The following is a 16162-nucleotide window of genomic DNA, read 5'->3' as shown; positions in this document are numbered from 1 at the left end:
GAGGCATTTGGGACTAAATTTTTTTTTTTTTTTTAGGTGGAGTCTTGCTCTGTCGCCCAGGCTGGAGTACAGCAGCGCGATCCCAGCTCACTGCAACCTCCGCCTCCTGGGTTCAAGCGATTCTCCTGCCTCAGCCTCCCAAGTAGCTGGGATTACAAGCGCACGCCACCACAACCTGCTAATTTTTGTATTTTTAGTAGAGATGAGGTTTCACCATGTTAGCCAGGATAGTCTTGATCTCCTAACCTTGTGATCCACCCACCTTGGCCTCCCAAAGTGCTGGGATTACAGGCGTGAGCCACCGCGCCCGGCCTGGGACTGATTCATTTGGGGTCCAGCCCACTCCCTTAAGGCAGGAGGCTGCAAAGTTGCTGGGGCCTGCATTCCAGGCCACACCGCTGGCCAGTGGTGGAAGCTGAGCCACCTCTCTCACTTTCCTGGGCCTCCACTTCCTCATGGGTAAAAGTGGAAGGAAAAATACCTCCCTCTGCAAAAGGGTTGAGCGAGATGATGCAGGTGAAGGGTGTGGTCCTCAATGAGCCCTTAACACATGCCAGCCATCATATTCCAGCCCTGACTATGTTGGTCATCAGCAGAGCTGTGGCCTTCCAGCTTCATCCTGACATGCGGAGGCTGCCTTTCAGAAACTCTCCCAAGCACCTTCCCCCAGCATCTGGGCCCTGGGCATGGCCACTGCTCAAAGTCCCAGACGAGGCCATCCATCAAAGCTGTACTTGGCGACAGCAAGTAAGAGAAGGTTTTCAGGGCACTGCATGGCCCCAGGCCCCTCCTCTGTAAGTGGACCATCAGAGCCAAATGTCAGGGCTGAGCAGGCCTGGAGACCAGCGACCCCAGCCTCCTGCAACCCTGCCAGGCCAGGAACTAACAGCAGTTCCAGAATTGCATAGGATTTCCTCAGAGTCTTCTAGGCACTGGGCCTGCTCTACATCCCAGGATACTATGGGGAACATGTGGGACTCTGTCCCTACTCTCACATGGAGCCTGGAAGTTAGACATGACACAACCCACAAACCCACCAGCCAACCAACCAACATCCAGATTCCAGAACGACAGGGGATGGGGACAGGGTGGGTGGAGGGCAGGAAAGGCCCTCCAATGAAGTGAGGCTTGAATAGAGAGAGACAGCAAGTCCTGACTCTCTCTGGGAGAAGACTGTTCTAGGCAAAGAGCATGCCAAGGGCTCAACTGGAAGTCATCATGCCGAGACTCAAGCAAACAGGACACGTGTATCTAGTTCACTCAGAATGGGAGCTAGAAGGGGCTTTGACATCAGCTAGTTCATTAAGGTCCTCACATTGTCACCATCGTCATTACTATTGCCATCATAATCACCATCATCACTATCATCACCACCACCACATCCACCATCACCACCAGCACCAGCACCACCACTACCATCACTACCACCACTGTCACCATCTCCATTACCATCCACCACCACCACCATCACCGCTACCACCATTACCACCATCAGAAGCACCATCACCACCACCACCACTGCCAACATCACCATCAACATCACCACTACCATCACCACCACCACCACTGCCATCATCACCATCAACATCACCACCACTACCATCACCACCACCATCACCACCACTTCCATTACAGCCATCAGAATCACCATCATCATCACCATCACTACCATCACCACCAGCACCACCATCACAATCACCACCACATCACCAACATCACCACTACCACCACTACCATCACCACCACCATTACCAGCACAACCACTATCATCACCATCATCACCACCACCACCATCACCACCATCATGACCACTACCATCACCATCATCACCACCACCATCACCGCTACCACCATTACCACCATGAGAAGCACCATCACCACCACCATCACCACCACCACCACTGCCATCATCACCATCAACATCACCACCACTACCATCACCACCACCACCACTGCCATCATCACCATCAACATCACCACCACTACCATCACCACCACCATCACCACCACTTCCATTACAGCCATCAGAATCACCATCATCATCACCATCACTACCATCACCACCAGCACCACCATCACAATCACCACCACATCACCATCATCACCAACATCACCACTACCACCACTACCATCACCACCACCACCATTACCAGCACAACCACTATCATCACCATCATCACCACCACCACCATCACCACCATCATGACCACTACCATCACCATCACCCACCACCATGACTATCACTACCACCACCATCATCACCATTACCATCACGACCATCACAAACACCATTGTCACCACCACCATCACCACCACTACCACTACCATCATCATCATCATCACCAACACCATCACCACCACCACCACTACCATCACCATCATCATCACCATCACCACCACCATCACCACCACAATTACCAGCACAACCACTACCATCACCATCATCACCATCATCACCATCACCACCATCATCACCATCACCACCACTACTATTACCACCATCACCATCACCATCACCATCCTCACCATCACATGGGTGGGGACACAAAATTTGGCTGTGTCCCCACCCAAATCTCACCTTGAATTGTAACTCTCACAATTCCCACGTGTCATAGGAGGGGCCCAGTGGGAGGTAATTGAATCTTGGGGGCAGGTCTTTCTTGTGCTGTTTTCGTGGTAGTGAATAAGTCTCATGAGATCTGATGGTTTTATAAAAAGGAGTTCTCCTTCACAAGTTCTCCCTCTTTGCCTGCCGCCATCCATGTAAGATGTGACTTGCTCCTCCTTGCCCTCTGCCATGATTGTGAGGCCTCCCCAGTCATGTGGAACTGTGAGTCCATTAAACCTCTTTTTCTTCCCAGTCTCAGGTATGTTTTTATCAGCATGTGAAAATGGACTAATACAGTAAATTGGTACCAGTAGAGTGGGGTACTACTGAAAAGATACCTGAAAATGTGGAAGCAACTTTGGAACTAGGTAATAGGCAGAAGTTGGAACAGTTTGGAGGGCTCAGAAGAAGACAGGAAAATGTGGGAAAGTTTGGAACTTCCTAGAGATTTGTTGAATGGCTTTGACAAAAAAGCTGATAGTGACATGAACAATAAGGTTCAGGCTGAGGTGGTCTCAGATGGAGATGAGGAACTTGTTGGGAACTGGATTAAAGGTGACTCTTGTTATGTTTTAGCAAAGAGACTGGTGGCATTTTGCCTCCACCTTAGAGATTTGTGGAACTTTGAACTTGAAAGAGAGAGATGATTTAGGGGATCTGGCAGAAGAAATTTCTAAGCAGCAAAGTATTCAAGAGGTGACTTGGATGCTGTTAAAGGCATTCAGTTTTAAAAGGGAAGCAGAACATAAAAGTTTGTAAAATTTGCAGCCTGACAATGGAACAGAAAAGAAAATCCCATCTTCTGAGGAGAAATTCAAGCCAGCTGCAGAAATTTGCATAAATAATAAGAAGCCAAATGTTAATCCCCAAGACAATGGGGAAAATGTCTCCAGGGCATGTCAGAGGTCTTCACAGCAGCCCCTCCCATCACAGGCCCAGAGGCCTAGAGAAGACCCATGGGCCGGGCCCCAGGGTCCCCATGCTGTGTGCAGTTTAGGGACTTGGTGCCCTGCATCCCAGCCACTCCAGCTGTGACTAAAAGGGGCCAAGGTACAGCTTGGGCTGTTGCTTCAGAGGGTGCACACCCCAAGCGTTGGCAACTTCCATGTGGTATTGAGCCTGCAGGTGCACAGAAGTCAAGAATCGAGGTTTGGGAACCTCCACCTAGATTTCAGAGGATGTATGGAAATGCCTGGGTGTGCAGGCAGAAGTTTACTGCAGGGATGGGGCCCTCATGGAGAACCTCTGCTAAGGCAGTGCAGAAGGCAAACGAGGGGTCAGAGTCCCCACACAGAGTCCCTACTGGGGCACTGCCTAGTGGAGCTGTGAGAAGAGGGCCACTGTTCTTCAGACACCAGAATGGTAGTTCCATTGACAGCTCACACTGTGCACCTGGAAAAGCTGCAGGCACTCAATGCCAGCCCATGAAAGCAGCTTGGAGGGAGACTGTACCCTGCAAAGCCACAAAGGCGGAACTGCTCAAGATGGGAGCCTACCTCTTGTATCAGTGTGACTTCAATGTGAGACATAGAGTCAAAAGAGATCATTGTAGAGCTGTAAGATCTGACTGCCCTACTGGATTTTGGACTCGCATGGGCCATGTAGCCCCTTTGTTTTGGCTAATTTCTCCCACTTGGAATGGATGTATTTACTCAATACCTGTACTGCCATTGTATCTAGGAAGTAACTAGCTTGCTTTTGATTTTACAGCTCATGGGTGGAAGGGACTTGCCTTGTCTCAGATGAGACTTTGGACTGTGGACTTTTAGGTTAATGTTGAAATGAGTTAAGACTTTGGGGGACTGTTGGGAAGGTATGATTAGTTTTGAAATGTGAGGACATGAGATTTGGGAGGGGGCAGGAACAGAATGATATGGTTTGGCTGTGTCCCCACCCAAATCTCATCTTGACTTGTATCTCCCACAATTCCCACATGTTGTGGCAAGGACCCATTAGGAGGTAATTGAATCACGGGGGCAGGTCTTTCTCATGCTGTTCTCATATAGTGAATAAGTCTCATGAGATCTAGTGGTTTTATAAAGAGGAGGTCCCCTGCACAAGTTCTCTCTCTTTGCCTGCCACTATCCATGTAAGACATGACTTGTTCCTCCTTGCCTTCCACCATGATTGTGAGGCCTCCCCAGCCACGTGGCACTGAATCCATTAAACCTCTTTTTCTTCCCAGTCTCAGGTATGTCTTTATCAGCAGCATGAAAACAGACTAATACAACCACTATCACCAGCATCATCCCTACCACCATCACCATCACTACCACCACCATCACCATCATCACCCTCACCACTACCATCACCACCATCACCATCACTACCACTACCATCACCACCATCATCCTCACCACTACCATCACCATCATCACCATCACCACTACCACCATCACCACCACTACCACCACCGTAACCATCATCAACCTCACCACCACCATCACCACCATCATCAGCACAACCACTACCATCACCATCATCACGATCACCACTACCACCATCACCACTATCCACCACCATCACCAGCACCCCACCACCACCACCATCACCATCGCAGCCACCATCATCACCATCACCACCACCGCCCCCACTACTCATAAGTAAGAGTGATGATAAAAGCACCAGCCACGTTAGCAGATCCCTGGTTATAGTTCCAGCATATGTGCTCAATTCTTTACAGTCAGGACCCCACTGTATTCTGGAAACAACTCCAAGAGACAGAGACTATTGTGTCTCCATCTTACAGACAAGGTGAGGGAGGTATGGAAAGGCAGGAGTACATACATGTCTCTAAGGGGGAGGGCACTTGGCCTGGTCTTGGCCATCCCTTGCCAGCTCCAGGATGCTCCTGTTTGTGGCTGCAGGAGCCTCCACACGGCCATAACTAGGTGGCACCATGTCCATTTCCCCCTCCTCCTCTCATGCCATGGTGAGACGCACACTGAGAGCAGGACAGTGGGGGCAGCCCTTCCTGCTGCCCGCTACTGGGCCATTAGGCCCTGCTGACACCTAGCAGGGCGGAAGGCCTGGCAGTGGAGAGAAAGGAGCAGATGTTCCCCCAACACTGACCTCGCACCTTGGAAAGAAGCAAGATGGGAGGAGCTGAGAGGGAGGACGGTGCTGAGCATGGCTGACCCCAAGGGCTGGGCTGCCGAGGCCCTGCAGAAGCTATAATAAGGCTGTGCACCAACAAGCTCACAGAGCAAACCACCCCCAAACCAGCCTGGACCCCGTGTGCACATCCCCCCAGGCCTCCAAGCCGGATCCTGCGGGCCAACCTGCCCCTCCCCCAGCCGCCAAGGCTTCCCTCCCAGCCTCTGACCCTGCGCCCTGTGGGGCCCAGCCTTCCTAAGGACCCCAGAGGGTCCTGGGTCAGCTGTGGGCACAGGCCCAGATGCCTGCAGCATTGCAGGGGCCACGGGATACAGCGCTTCCTCGCCGGTGAGGCATTGCTGGGCCTCCCCAGGTGGGACATGTACTCATGGTGCCTGTGGACCTGCAGGAGGTCCCCCAGAGGCTTCCCGCCCCCAGGCCCACCGGAGCCCCCATACTTATTGCTGATGTCCTCGATCTTCTGCTCGGGCCGCTGCTTTTGCTGGAACTGCCGGTTCTGGAGGTAGTTCTCCTTCAGGTAGATCTCCCAGGATAGCAGGGCCGCCTCCTCGTTCTTCTCCAGCTTGTTCTCTGTCAGGGTGGGAGGACAGACCAGGGGACCTGGAATCCTCAGGAGGTGGGCCCTGAAGCCCTGACCCACCGGGGAGGCCCCGTGGGAGGGGGCCAGTCCTGAGTGGCAGGAAGAGCCCATCGCACACCTGCCCCCAAGGGGGCCTCTGGGCTCAGCCCCCACCACTTGCTCAAGGCCAGCAGAAGGCCAGCGGCCTGAGTGACCTGCACGCCTGCCGAGCGTCCAGGGTTCTGGGCAGAGCTGCCATGCCGTCTCCACCCCCTCTGCACCCAGGTGGCCAGGACATTCAGGAGAGGCACTGGGGCTGGCATACTGAGCTGCTTGTGCCTCTTGGCCGGAGTCTTCAGGACCACCCTCTTGATGAAGAGCTGCAGGTGGCTGAGGAGGATGAAGGGGGGTGGCGCGGCGGGGCGGCCGTGGTACTCCTCGATCAGGTCGTGGCGCTGGAACTTCCAGATCTGGTCCGTGTGCTCCTGCACCTGCTGGAAGGTGTAGCTGTCAGGGAGGAGAAAGCGACACCTCGAGGTCAGGGTGTTTACCCAGAACAGACCCCTCTCACCGCCTGCGTGCCCACTGTGATGCCACAGAGAGCAGAGCCATGCCCACATGCCCACTGTGATGCCACAGAGAGCAAAGCCATGCCCATGTGCCCACTGTGATGCCACAGAGAGCAGAGCCACGCCCACGTGCCCACTGTGATGCCACAGAGAGCAGGGCCACGCCCACGTGCCCACTGTGATGCCACAGAGAGCAGAGCCACGCCCACATGCCCACTGTGATGCCACATAGAGCAGAGCCACGCCCACGTGCCCACTGTGATGCCACAGAGAGCAGAGCCACGCCCACGTGCCCACTGTGATGCCAGAGAGCAGAGCCACGCCCACGTGCCCACTGTGATGCCAGAGAGCAGAGCCACGCCCACATGCCCACTGTGATGCCAGAGAGCAGAGCCACGCCCACGTGCCCACTGTGATGACACAGAGAGCAGAGCCACGCCCACATGCCCACTGTGATGCCACAGAGAGCAGAGCCACGCCCACGTGCCCACTGTGATGCCACAGAGAGCAGAGCCACGCCCACGTGCCCACTGTGATGCCACAGAGAGCAGAGCCACGCCCACGTGCCCACTGTGATGCCACAGAGAGCAGAGCCACGCCCACATGCCCACTGTGATGCCACAGAGAGCAGAGCCACGCCCACGTGCCCACTGTGATGCCACAGAGAGCAGAGCCACACCCATGTGCCCACTGTGATGCCACAGAGAGCAGAGCCACGCCACACAGGAGGCCAGCTCCAGGCACAGAACTCAGCCCACAGACCTCACAATTCCAGGCTTCCTGGGAACCAAAGCAAGAAAAAAGGAGAAGCACACAGACTTTCGATTTTATAAGCCTCACTGGCTAATAACACAAAGTGGGTGTTTATCAGGAGACAGACACTGTCTGGCACTGAACTCTAGGACCTGATCTGTGGATTCTGACGAGCACAAGAGCCAGACCCTCCAGGGGTGCATGTGGAAGGGGCAGGGCTGCAGGGGCCTCCTTGGTGTGTCTCAGGGTGACAGGCACAGAGCCCTCCGCAGTGGGAGCCGGAAGTGTGGGTGCCATACTTGCTGCAGGGACAGTGTCCTGCCACCAGCCCCTTGGCCTCGAGATGACAGTCCTGGCCCATGCTCGGGTTCTCTCAATGTTCAGAACCCACGTTCTGAAAGGTGGCAACCTCAGCAACTTAGCCAATGAAACAAGAAGAGAAACGGTTGGTTCCTAACAAAACCAGGAACACAAGGATTTTCAGAGTCCCGGGTAGCACAGGGTCTGTCTGCAGATGCTGGGAAGGGCTCTGAGGGCCTGGGAGGCTTTCTGAATTATGGGGGCAACATGGGGAGACTGGGCTTTCTGTGGACCATGACAGCTCCGCAGCCGTGCTAGGCTCCTCAGCTCCACTGTCAGGGCTAGGAATTGGCCACAGAACCCCCAGAGCCAACCCTGGGGCCCACTAGGACCCCAAACACCTGTGTTTTCATTCTGCGTGGCCTCCTGGTTCCCTGGAGTTCTTTTTTATGCTGCCTCTGGTGTGAGGTCCTCAGCATTTAATTTGTTCTAAGTTTAAAAGCTGCAAGAGCAAAACAGAACCCCCAAAGCCTGGGGCCCACAGCTGCTGCGGCTGATCAGAGATACGACCCCAGAGGACCACATCCACCAGGGGCCGGATGGACAGCCACCTATTTTGTACTCCTTGTTTCAAAAGCAACAATAGCAAATAACATTCCAAAAGTTCTATGATAAGACTTCAAGACACTAGGATTTAAAGAAAATCCTAGACATTTTCAAAGAGAAGAAACAGCTACTGCATGGGTCTCCTGATGCTGCTGTAGTGAACCGCCACGGCCTTGGCAGCTTAAAGCAATCAGACTCTTCTCTCAGTCCTGGAGGTCAGGAGTCTCACTGGGCCAAAACCAAGGTTCGGCAGGGCTGTGCTCCTCCCGTAGGTCGGGAGCCTCCATGCCTTGCCTTCCTGCCTTCCAGAGGCTGCCTGCATTCCTGGGCTGAGGCTCTCCCCTCCCGCCGACGCTCACTGCCACCATCACATTCCTTCTCTGCCTCCCTCTTCCACGGCCCCTCGTGATGATGTCGGGCCCATGCAGATAACCCCAGATAATTTCCCACCTCAGGATCCTCCACTTAACCCCACCCTCCCAGTCCCTTTTGCCACATAGGGCCCCATAGCCACAGGGTTCGAGTGTGGACCTCCCTGGGGCTGTTATTCAAACTGCCACAGATGCCACAAACACCAGGCCCAGAGGAGGTGGACAAGTGTGTGCAAATCCACAAAACCAGCAAAGCACGTGAAGACGTGCAGATGAGGAAGACCCCAATGGCGCGGGAGGGCAGACACAGAGCCGTCCACAGATGGATCGGAGCTCCGGGGAAGGCACCGCAGAGCCAGCGCCGTCTGAGGCACACGGTGGGGGCAGCAGGAACACGTCTAGGGCTGGGGAACCGGCCCCAAAGAGCTAAAGAACCCAGCAACTAACCAAAATGCTCACACTTACAGATGGCAGACGGGAAAAGAAGCCACCTGCTGGGATGCTGAGACTCGCTCGCAGGAGATTTCGGAACTGGCTGAGGTCACAGCTGGAACCACTGTGGCCAGCTAGAGTCTGCACAGCCCGAGTTTCCACCCCGGGGTCCCAGTAACTCCGCCCAAATGTGCACACGAGACCCATGAGGAGACATAACTTTCCAGAACCCCCTTTTCTTCCACCAGCCACTTACTCATCCAAGAACCCACCCCCGAACCTTCCCTAACAGAAACACTGCATTAAAGCCAGCGCGGGGAGACAGACGTGAACTGCACCCCTGTCTCCTTGTGGGTTGGCCTAGAATAAAAGCTTTTCTTTTCTCAAAAACCTGGTGTCATAGTATTGGCCTCCTGCACATCGGGCAGTAAGCCCTTTTGCTCAGTAACAGGGAGACACAGGCGGAGCCCTTGGGGTGACAAGGGGACAGCCCTGAGCAGCAGCGGCCCCAGCACGCTCCCCGGGTAGAGCAGTGAGCTCATGAATAATGCTGCTCCTGCGCAGAAGGAACGAGGCTGACACCAACATCCCTGCCCTGCGGGAGGAGGCTGCCTCCGCAGCAGCACCGTGAGCAGGGCCCATGTGGATCCACAGCACCGCGGGTCCCCAGCAGCCACAAGGACAGACCCACGCCAGCTCAAGAGACAGACTCACGCCAGCTCAAGAGACGCAGCAGTGACCACAGAGAGTGGCTGTGCACACTCCACCAGGATATGAGTGACGCGCCTCTGCACCAGCCCATCATCCACACTGTCCACAAGACCCTGGAGACAGCGTGGCCACTGCGGCCCAGGAACGCCGCCCACCCACCCACCTGCACGCCAGCCCCACCCAGGCGCTCACTTGAACATGGCGATGAGGAGGTTGAGCAGCAGGATGTTGGTGAAGAGCAGGTAGAGGCAGAGTAGGAGGACCGTCAGCCACTCGGGGAAGGCCGGCCTCTGCTGCGTCGCGTCGCTCTCGGGGCACTTGGGCTTGTAGGGGTCGGTGCCGTTGGGGCTGCAGTGCTCCGGGTTGAAGTTCACACCTGGCGTTGGGAATGGGGGTGGGTGAGCCAAGAAAACAACACAGAGTCAAGAGGAGCTTGGCAGGAGCGGGCCCTCGAGGCCTCCAGTCACTGCCAGGTCCCCCGCAGGCCTGATGCTGCTCATCTGGGTGACCTCAGCTGTCACCTCTGGGCCAGAAGTCCAGAAAGAGGCATCTGTCTCCAGCCAGATGCAGGTAGGAGGCCCCGGGGGCAGAGCTGCACCCAGGCTGGCCCGTGCCTCCGCCCAGGGTGTGCCACCTACCAGGGCACTGCCAGGGTCCCAGCCAGGGCCAGCACCAGGTCCCAAGCCTGGGGAGTTCAATTTGGTGGAAATAATTTAAAAGGAAAGGCCAGGAGCAGTGGCTCATGCCTGTAATCCCAGCACTTTGGGAGGCCAAGGCGGGCGGATCACCTGAGGTCAGGAGTTTGAGACCAGCCTGGTCAACATGGTGAAACCTTGTCTCTACTAAAAATACAAAAATTAGCCAGGCATGGTGGCGGGCGCCTATAATCCCAGCTACTCGGGAGGCTGAGGCAGGAAAATCACTTGAATCCGGGAGGGAGGTGGAGGTTGCAGTGAGCCAAGGTTGCGTCATTGCACTCCAGCCTGGGCAACAAGAGCAAATGTCTGTCTCAAAAATTAAAAAAAAAAAAGAAGAATTGAAAAGGAAAGAAATAACAACTATCCCAAAGAGAAGGGAGATGTGGAGATGTGGAAAAGGGAAGATGCTGCAGAGGCAATGTATCGACAAGTGAAACGGGTGATTGTGAAGAAAAATAGCGTCCTGCGTGCATAGAAAGTAAGGGCTATTGAATATGGAACCAGCTTCTATCTTAAACAAATCTCTAAGGAAACATAGTAAGTTGTTAACAGTAGTTAACTCCGGGAGGTGAAATTATGAATAACATTCTTTCCTTATACTTATCTTGAATTTTAAAATTGTTCAACAATGAGCAATGCATTATTGGGTAATCAAACCTATTTTGAATGTGTTACTAATTTTCTAAGATAGAAATGCACTCTGATGGCTATAAATTCCTATATTAAAAAAGAAGAGCTGAAATTATTAATGTAACTTCCCACTGTAGTAAACTAGAAAAAGAAGAGCAAACCACCCTTTCACAATAAAAACACTCAAGAAGTTAGGAATCAAAGAGAACCTCTTTGATTGAAAGGACATTTACAAAAACCCTGCAGCTAACATCATACCCAGTGGGAAAGACTGGATGCTTACCCTGAGACAAGCCAAAAGCAAGCAGAAGGAAGGAAAGAATGAAGATTAGAATATAAATGAGATCGAGAAAACAAAAACAATGAATGTCAACAAACCAAACTCAGTTCTTGAAAAAGAGCAACAAAAATAATTACCACCTTGTAGCTAGACTGATCAAGGAAAAAGAGAGAGAAGGCTCAAATTGCTAAAATCAGAAATGAAAGAGAGGATATTACTACTAATCTTACAAAAAGAAAAAGAACTCAAAGGAAATCCTAGAGAAAATTGTATGCTAAAAAAATTAGATAATCTAGATGAATGGACAAATTCCTAGAAAGACACAAACTACCAAAGGTGACTGGAGAAGAAATAGAAAATATAAATAGACCTATAACACATAAAGAGATTGAATTAGTAAGTTAAAAACATCACACAAAGAAAAGTCCACACTCAGAGGAGTTCACTGATGAATTCTACCAAATGTTCACGGAAGAATTAAAACCACTCTTTTAAAAACTCTTCCAAAATATAAGAGGAGGAACTACTTCCTAAGCCATTTTATGAGGCCAGTATTATCCTGATGCCAAAACTAGGCAAACATATTACAAGAAAAGAAAACCACAGACCAATAACCTTCATGAATATAGGTGCAAAAATCATCAAAAAACAGCTAGCAAAGTGAATCTAGCACCATGTAAAAGAGATTATTCACCAAGACCAAGTGGGACGTGTCCCAGGAACATACAGTTGGTTTAACATTCGAAGGTCAATTGATGGAATGCACCATATTAATAGTAAAAGGATCAAAGACCATCTGAACATTTGAATAAGTGCAGGAGAAGCAGCTGACAAAGTCTACCACTCCTTCACAATAAAAACACTCAAGAAACTAGGAATAGAAGGGAACTTCTTCAACCTGATAAAGGACATTTACAAAAGCCCCACAGCTAACATCACACTTAATGGTGAAAGACTTGTTCCCTGAGATCAGTGGACTCGTCTTAAGATCAGGAGCAAAGCAAGGATGTCCCCCATTGTCCCTTCTGTTCAACATTGTACTGGAGGTTCTAGCCAGGGCACTTAGGCAAGAAGAAGAAATAAAAGGCAACCAGTTTGGAAAGGAACAAGTAAAACTCTCTTTTTGCAGATGACATGGTCTCGTATATGACAAATCCACTAAAAACTATTAAAAGTAATAAAGAAGTTTAGCAAGGTTTCAGAGTTCAAGATCAATCTACAAAAGACAATGTATGTCTATATACCGGTCATTAACAATTTGAAATGAAATCAATAGGACAATTCTATTTATAATAGCTTGGACAATAATAAAATATTTAGGAATAAATTTAACAGAAGAAGCATTAAGACTTATTACTGGAAACTATAAAACATTATTGAGAGAAATTAAAGAATTAAATAAGCAAAAAGACATCCCAGGTTCACAATCAAAATCACAGATGCCCTTTTTGGAGAAATTGATGAGCTGATCCAAAAATTCTTGTGAAGCCAAGGGACCCAGAGGCCAAAGCAATCCTGGAAAAGAACAAATTAGGACTCACACTTCCGAATTTCAAAACTTACTACAAGGCTACGCCAACCAAGACAGTGTGGTCAAAACTTACTACAAGGCTACGCTCAACAAGACAGTGTGGTCAAAACTTACTATAAGGCTACACTCACCAAGACAGTGAGGTCAAAACTTACTACAAGGCTACGCCAACCAAGACAGTGAGGTCAAATCTTACTACAAGGCTACGCCAACCAAGACAGTGTGGTCAAAACTTACTACAAGGCTACGCTCAACAAGACAGTGTGGTCAAAACTTACTATAAGGCTACACTCACCAAGACAGCACGGTCAAAACTTACTACAAGGCTACGCCAACCAAGACAGTGTGGTCAAAACTTACTACAAGGCTACGCTCACCAAGACAGTGTGGTCAAAACTTACTACAAGGCTACGCCAAGACAGTGCGGTCAAAACTTACTACAAGGCTATGCCAACCAAGACAGTGTGGTCAAAACTTACTACAAGGCTACGCTCACCAAGACAGTGCGGTCAAAACTTACTACAAGGCTACGCCAAGACAGTGCGGTCAAAACTTACTACAAGGCTACGCTCAGCAAGACAGTGTGGTCAAAACTTACTACAAGGCTACGCTCACCAAGACAGTGCGGTCAAAACTTACTACAAGGCTACGCCAACCAAGACAGTGCAGTCAAAACTTACTACAAGGCTATGCTCACCAAGACAGCGCGATCAAAACTTACTACAAGGCTACGCCAACCAAGACAGTGTGGTCAAAACTTACTACAAGGCTACGCTCAACAAGACAGTGTGGTCAAAACTTACTACAAGGCTATGCTCACCAAGACAGTGCAGTCAAAACTTACTACAAGGCTACGCCAAGACAGTGCGGTCAAAACTTACTACAAGGCTACGCCAACCAAGACAGTGTGGTCAAAACTTACTACAAGGCTACGCCAAGACAGTGCGGTCAAAACTTACTACAAGGCTACGCCAACCAAGACAGTGTGATCAAAACTTACTACAAGGCTACGCCAACCAAGACAGTGAGGTCAAAACTTATTACAAGGCTACGCCAACCAAGACAGCACAATCAAAACTTACTACAAGGCTACGTTCACCAAGACAGTGCGGTCAAAACTTACTACAAGGCTACGTTCACCAAGACAGTGCGGTCAAAACTTACTACAAGGCTACGCCAAGACAGTGCAGTCAAAACTTACTACAAGGCTACGCTCACCAAGACAGTGCGGTCAAAACTTACTACAAGGCTATGCCAACCAAGACAGTGCAGTCAAAACTTACTACAAGGCTACACCAAGACAGTGTGGTCAAAACTTACTACAAGGCTACGCCAAGACAGTGCAGTCAAAACTTACTACAAGGCTACGCCAACCAAGACAGTGCAGTCAAAACTTACTACAAGGCTACGCTCACCAAGACAGTGCGGTCAAAACTTACTACAAGGCTACGCCAAGACAGTGAGGTCAAAACTTACTACAAGGCTACGCCAACCAAGACAGTGCGGTCAAAACTTACTACAAGGCTATGCCAACCAAGACAGCGCGATCAAAACTTACTACAAGGCTACGCCAACCAAGACAGTGCAGTCAAAACTTACTACAAGGCTACGCTCACCAAGACAGTGTGGTTCTGGCACAAGGACAGACATCAGTGGAGTCAAACTGAGACTCTAGAAATAAGCCCTTATGTTAATGGTCCACTGATTTTCAACAAGGATGCCAAGATGCTTCACTGGGGAAAGAACAGTCTTGTCAACAAATAGTGCTGGGACAACAGGAGAGCCACAACAAAGACTGACCCTTACCGCACACCAGGCCAAACAAAAAGCGAAAGCTATAAAACACTTAGTAGAACACAGGCATAAATCACGGCAATGGTTTTCGCTAGGACACCAAAAGCACAATGATCAAAGAGATTGATATGTTGAACATCATCAAAATTTCAAAAGTTCGTGCATCAAATGACACCATAAAGAAAATAACAAGTCAGTGCACAGATTGACAAAAAAAATTCAAATCATACCTTTGGTAAGAGACTGGCATCCTTATGTAAAGAACTCTTACAACTCAATAATATAAAAGACAACTCAATTGAAAAATGGGCAAAGATGGCTGGGGGCAGTGGCTCACACCTGTAATGCCAGCACTTTGGGAGGCCAAGGCGGGTGGATCACGAGGTCAGGAGATCGAGACCAGCCTGGCTAACATGGTGAAACTCTGTATCTACTGAAAATACAAAAATTAGCCAGGCGTGGTGGCGTGCGCCTGTAGTCCCAGCTACTCGGGAGGCTGAGGCAGGAGAATCACTTGAGCCCGGGAGGCAGAGGTTGCAGTGAGCTGAGATCACACCACTGCACTCCAGCCTGGGTGACAGAGCGAGACCCTGTCAAAAAAAAAAAAAAAGGGCAAAGGAGAGGGAGAGACATTTCTTGAAAGAAGACATACAGACGATGCAGTTAGCAGAGGAGGAGATGCTCAGCATGGCGGGTCCTTAGAGAAATGCCCGTCAAAGCGACAAGGAGAGCCACTTCTCACCCACTGGGATGCGAGCTTTGTTTTTTAATGGACGATAAAAAATGTTGACAAGAAGGTAGAGAAATTGGAATCCTGGGACTGGGCAGGCAGCAATGTGGAATGCGGCCAGTTCTTTGGAAAACAGCCCAGCACGTCCACAAAAACTTAAACATGGAGTTCCCATATGAGCCAGCCGTGCATTCCTAGGTGTCTAAGAGAAATAAAAACATACCCACACAAAACCCTGTAAATAACTGTTCATGCTACGTTATTCACAGCATGTGAAAAGTGGAAACGGCCCTGCGTGGTGGCTCACACCTGTCATCCCAGCACTTTGGGAGGCCGAGGCGGGTGGATCACCTGAGGTCAGGAGTTCAAGACCAGCCTGTCCAACATGGTGAAACCCCATCTCTACAAAAAATACAAAAATTAGCCAAGCGTGGTAGCAGGTGCCTGTAATCCCAGCTACTCGGGAGGCTGAG

At 50.6% G+C, this 16162-nt stretch overlaps 1 protein-coding gene across 10 annotated transcripts in view; it reads right to left on the bottom strand.

The window, feature by feature from the left end:
• Positions 1-16162, bottom strand: part of TRPM2 (transient receptor potential cation channel subfamily M member 2) — a 137763-nt gene that overhangs the window by 57579 nt on the left and 64022 nt on the right. For all 10 annotated transcript variants that reach the window (XR_010154459.1, XR_010154458.1, XR_010154460.1 and 7 more), the window contains 3 exons: positions 10219-10402; positions 6610-6791; positions 6163-6295 (listed from right to left, as the gene is read on the bottom strand). Coding sequence is in view for 4 of the 10 variants with exons in the window: in XM_024352442.3 (XP_024208210.1) it covers positions 6163-6295; positions 6610-6791; positions 10219-10402 (499 nt within the window). In the remaining 6 variants the exon portion in view is untranslated. The remainder of the gene's footprint in view (positions 1-6162; positions 6296-6609; positions 6792-10218; positions 10403-16162) is intronic.

Source organism: Pan troglodytes, chromosome 22 (genome assembly GCF_028858775.2).
Source record: "Pan troglodytes isolate AG18354 chromosome 22, NHGRI_mPanTro3-v2.0_pri, whole genome shotgun sequence".
NCBI lineage: Eukaryota > Metazoa > Chordata > Mammalia > Primates > Hominidae > Pan > Pan troglodytes.
Note: the sequence above shows the minus strand (reverse complement) of the source record. Positions and strands in the feature narration are given on the sequence as shown.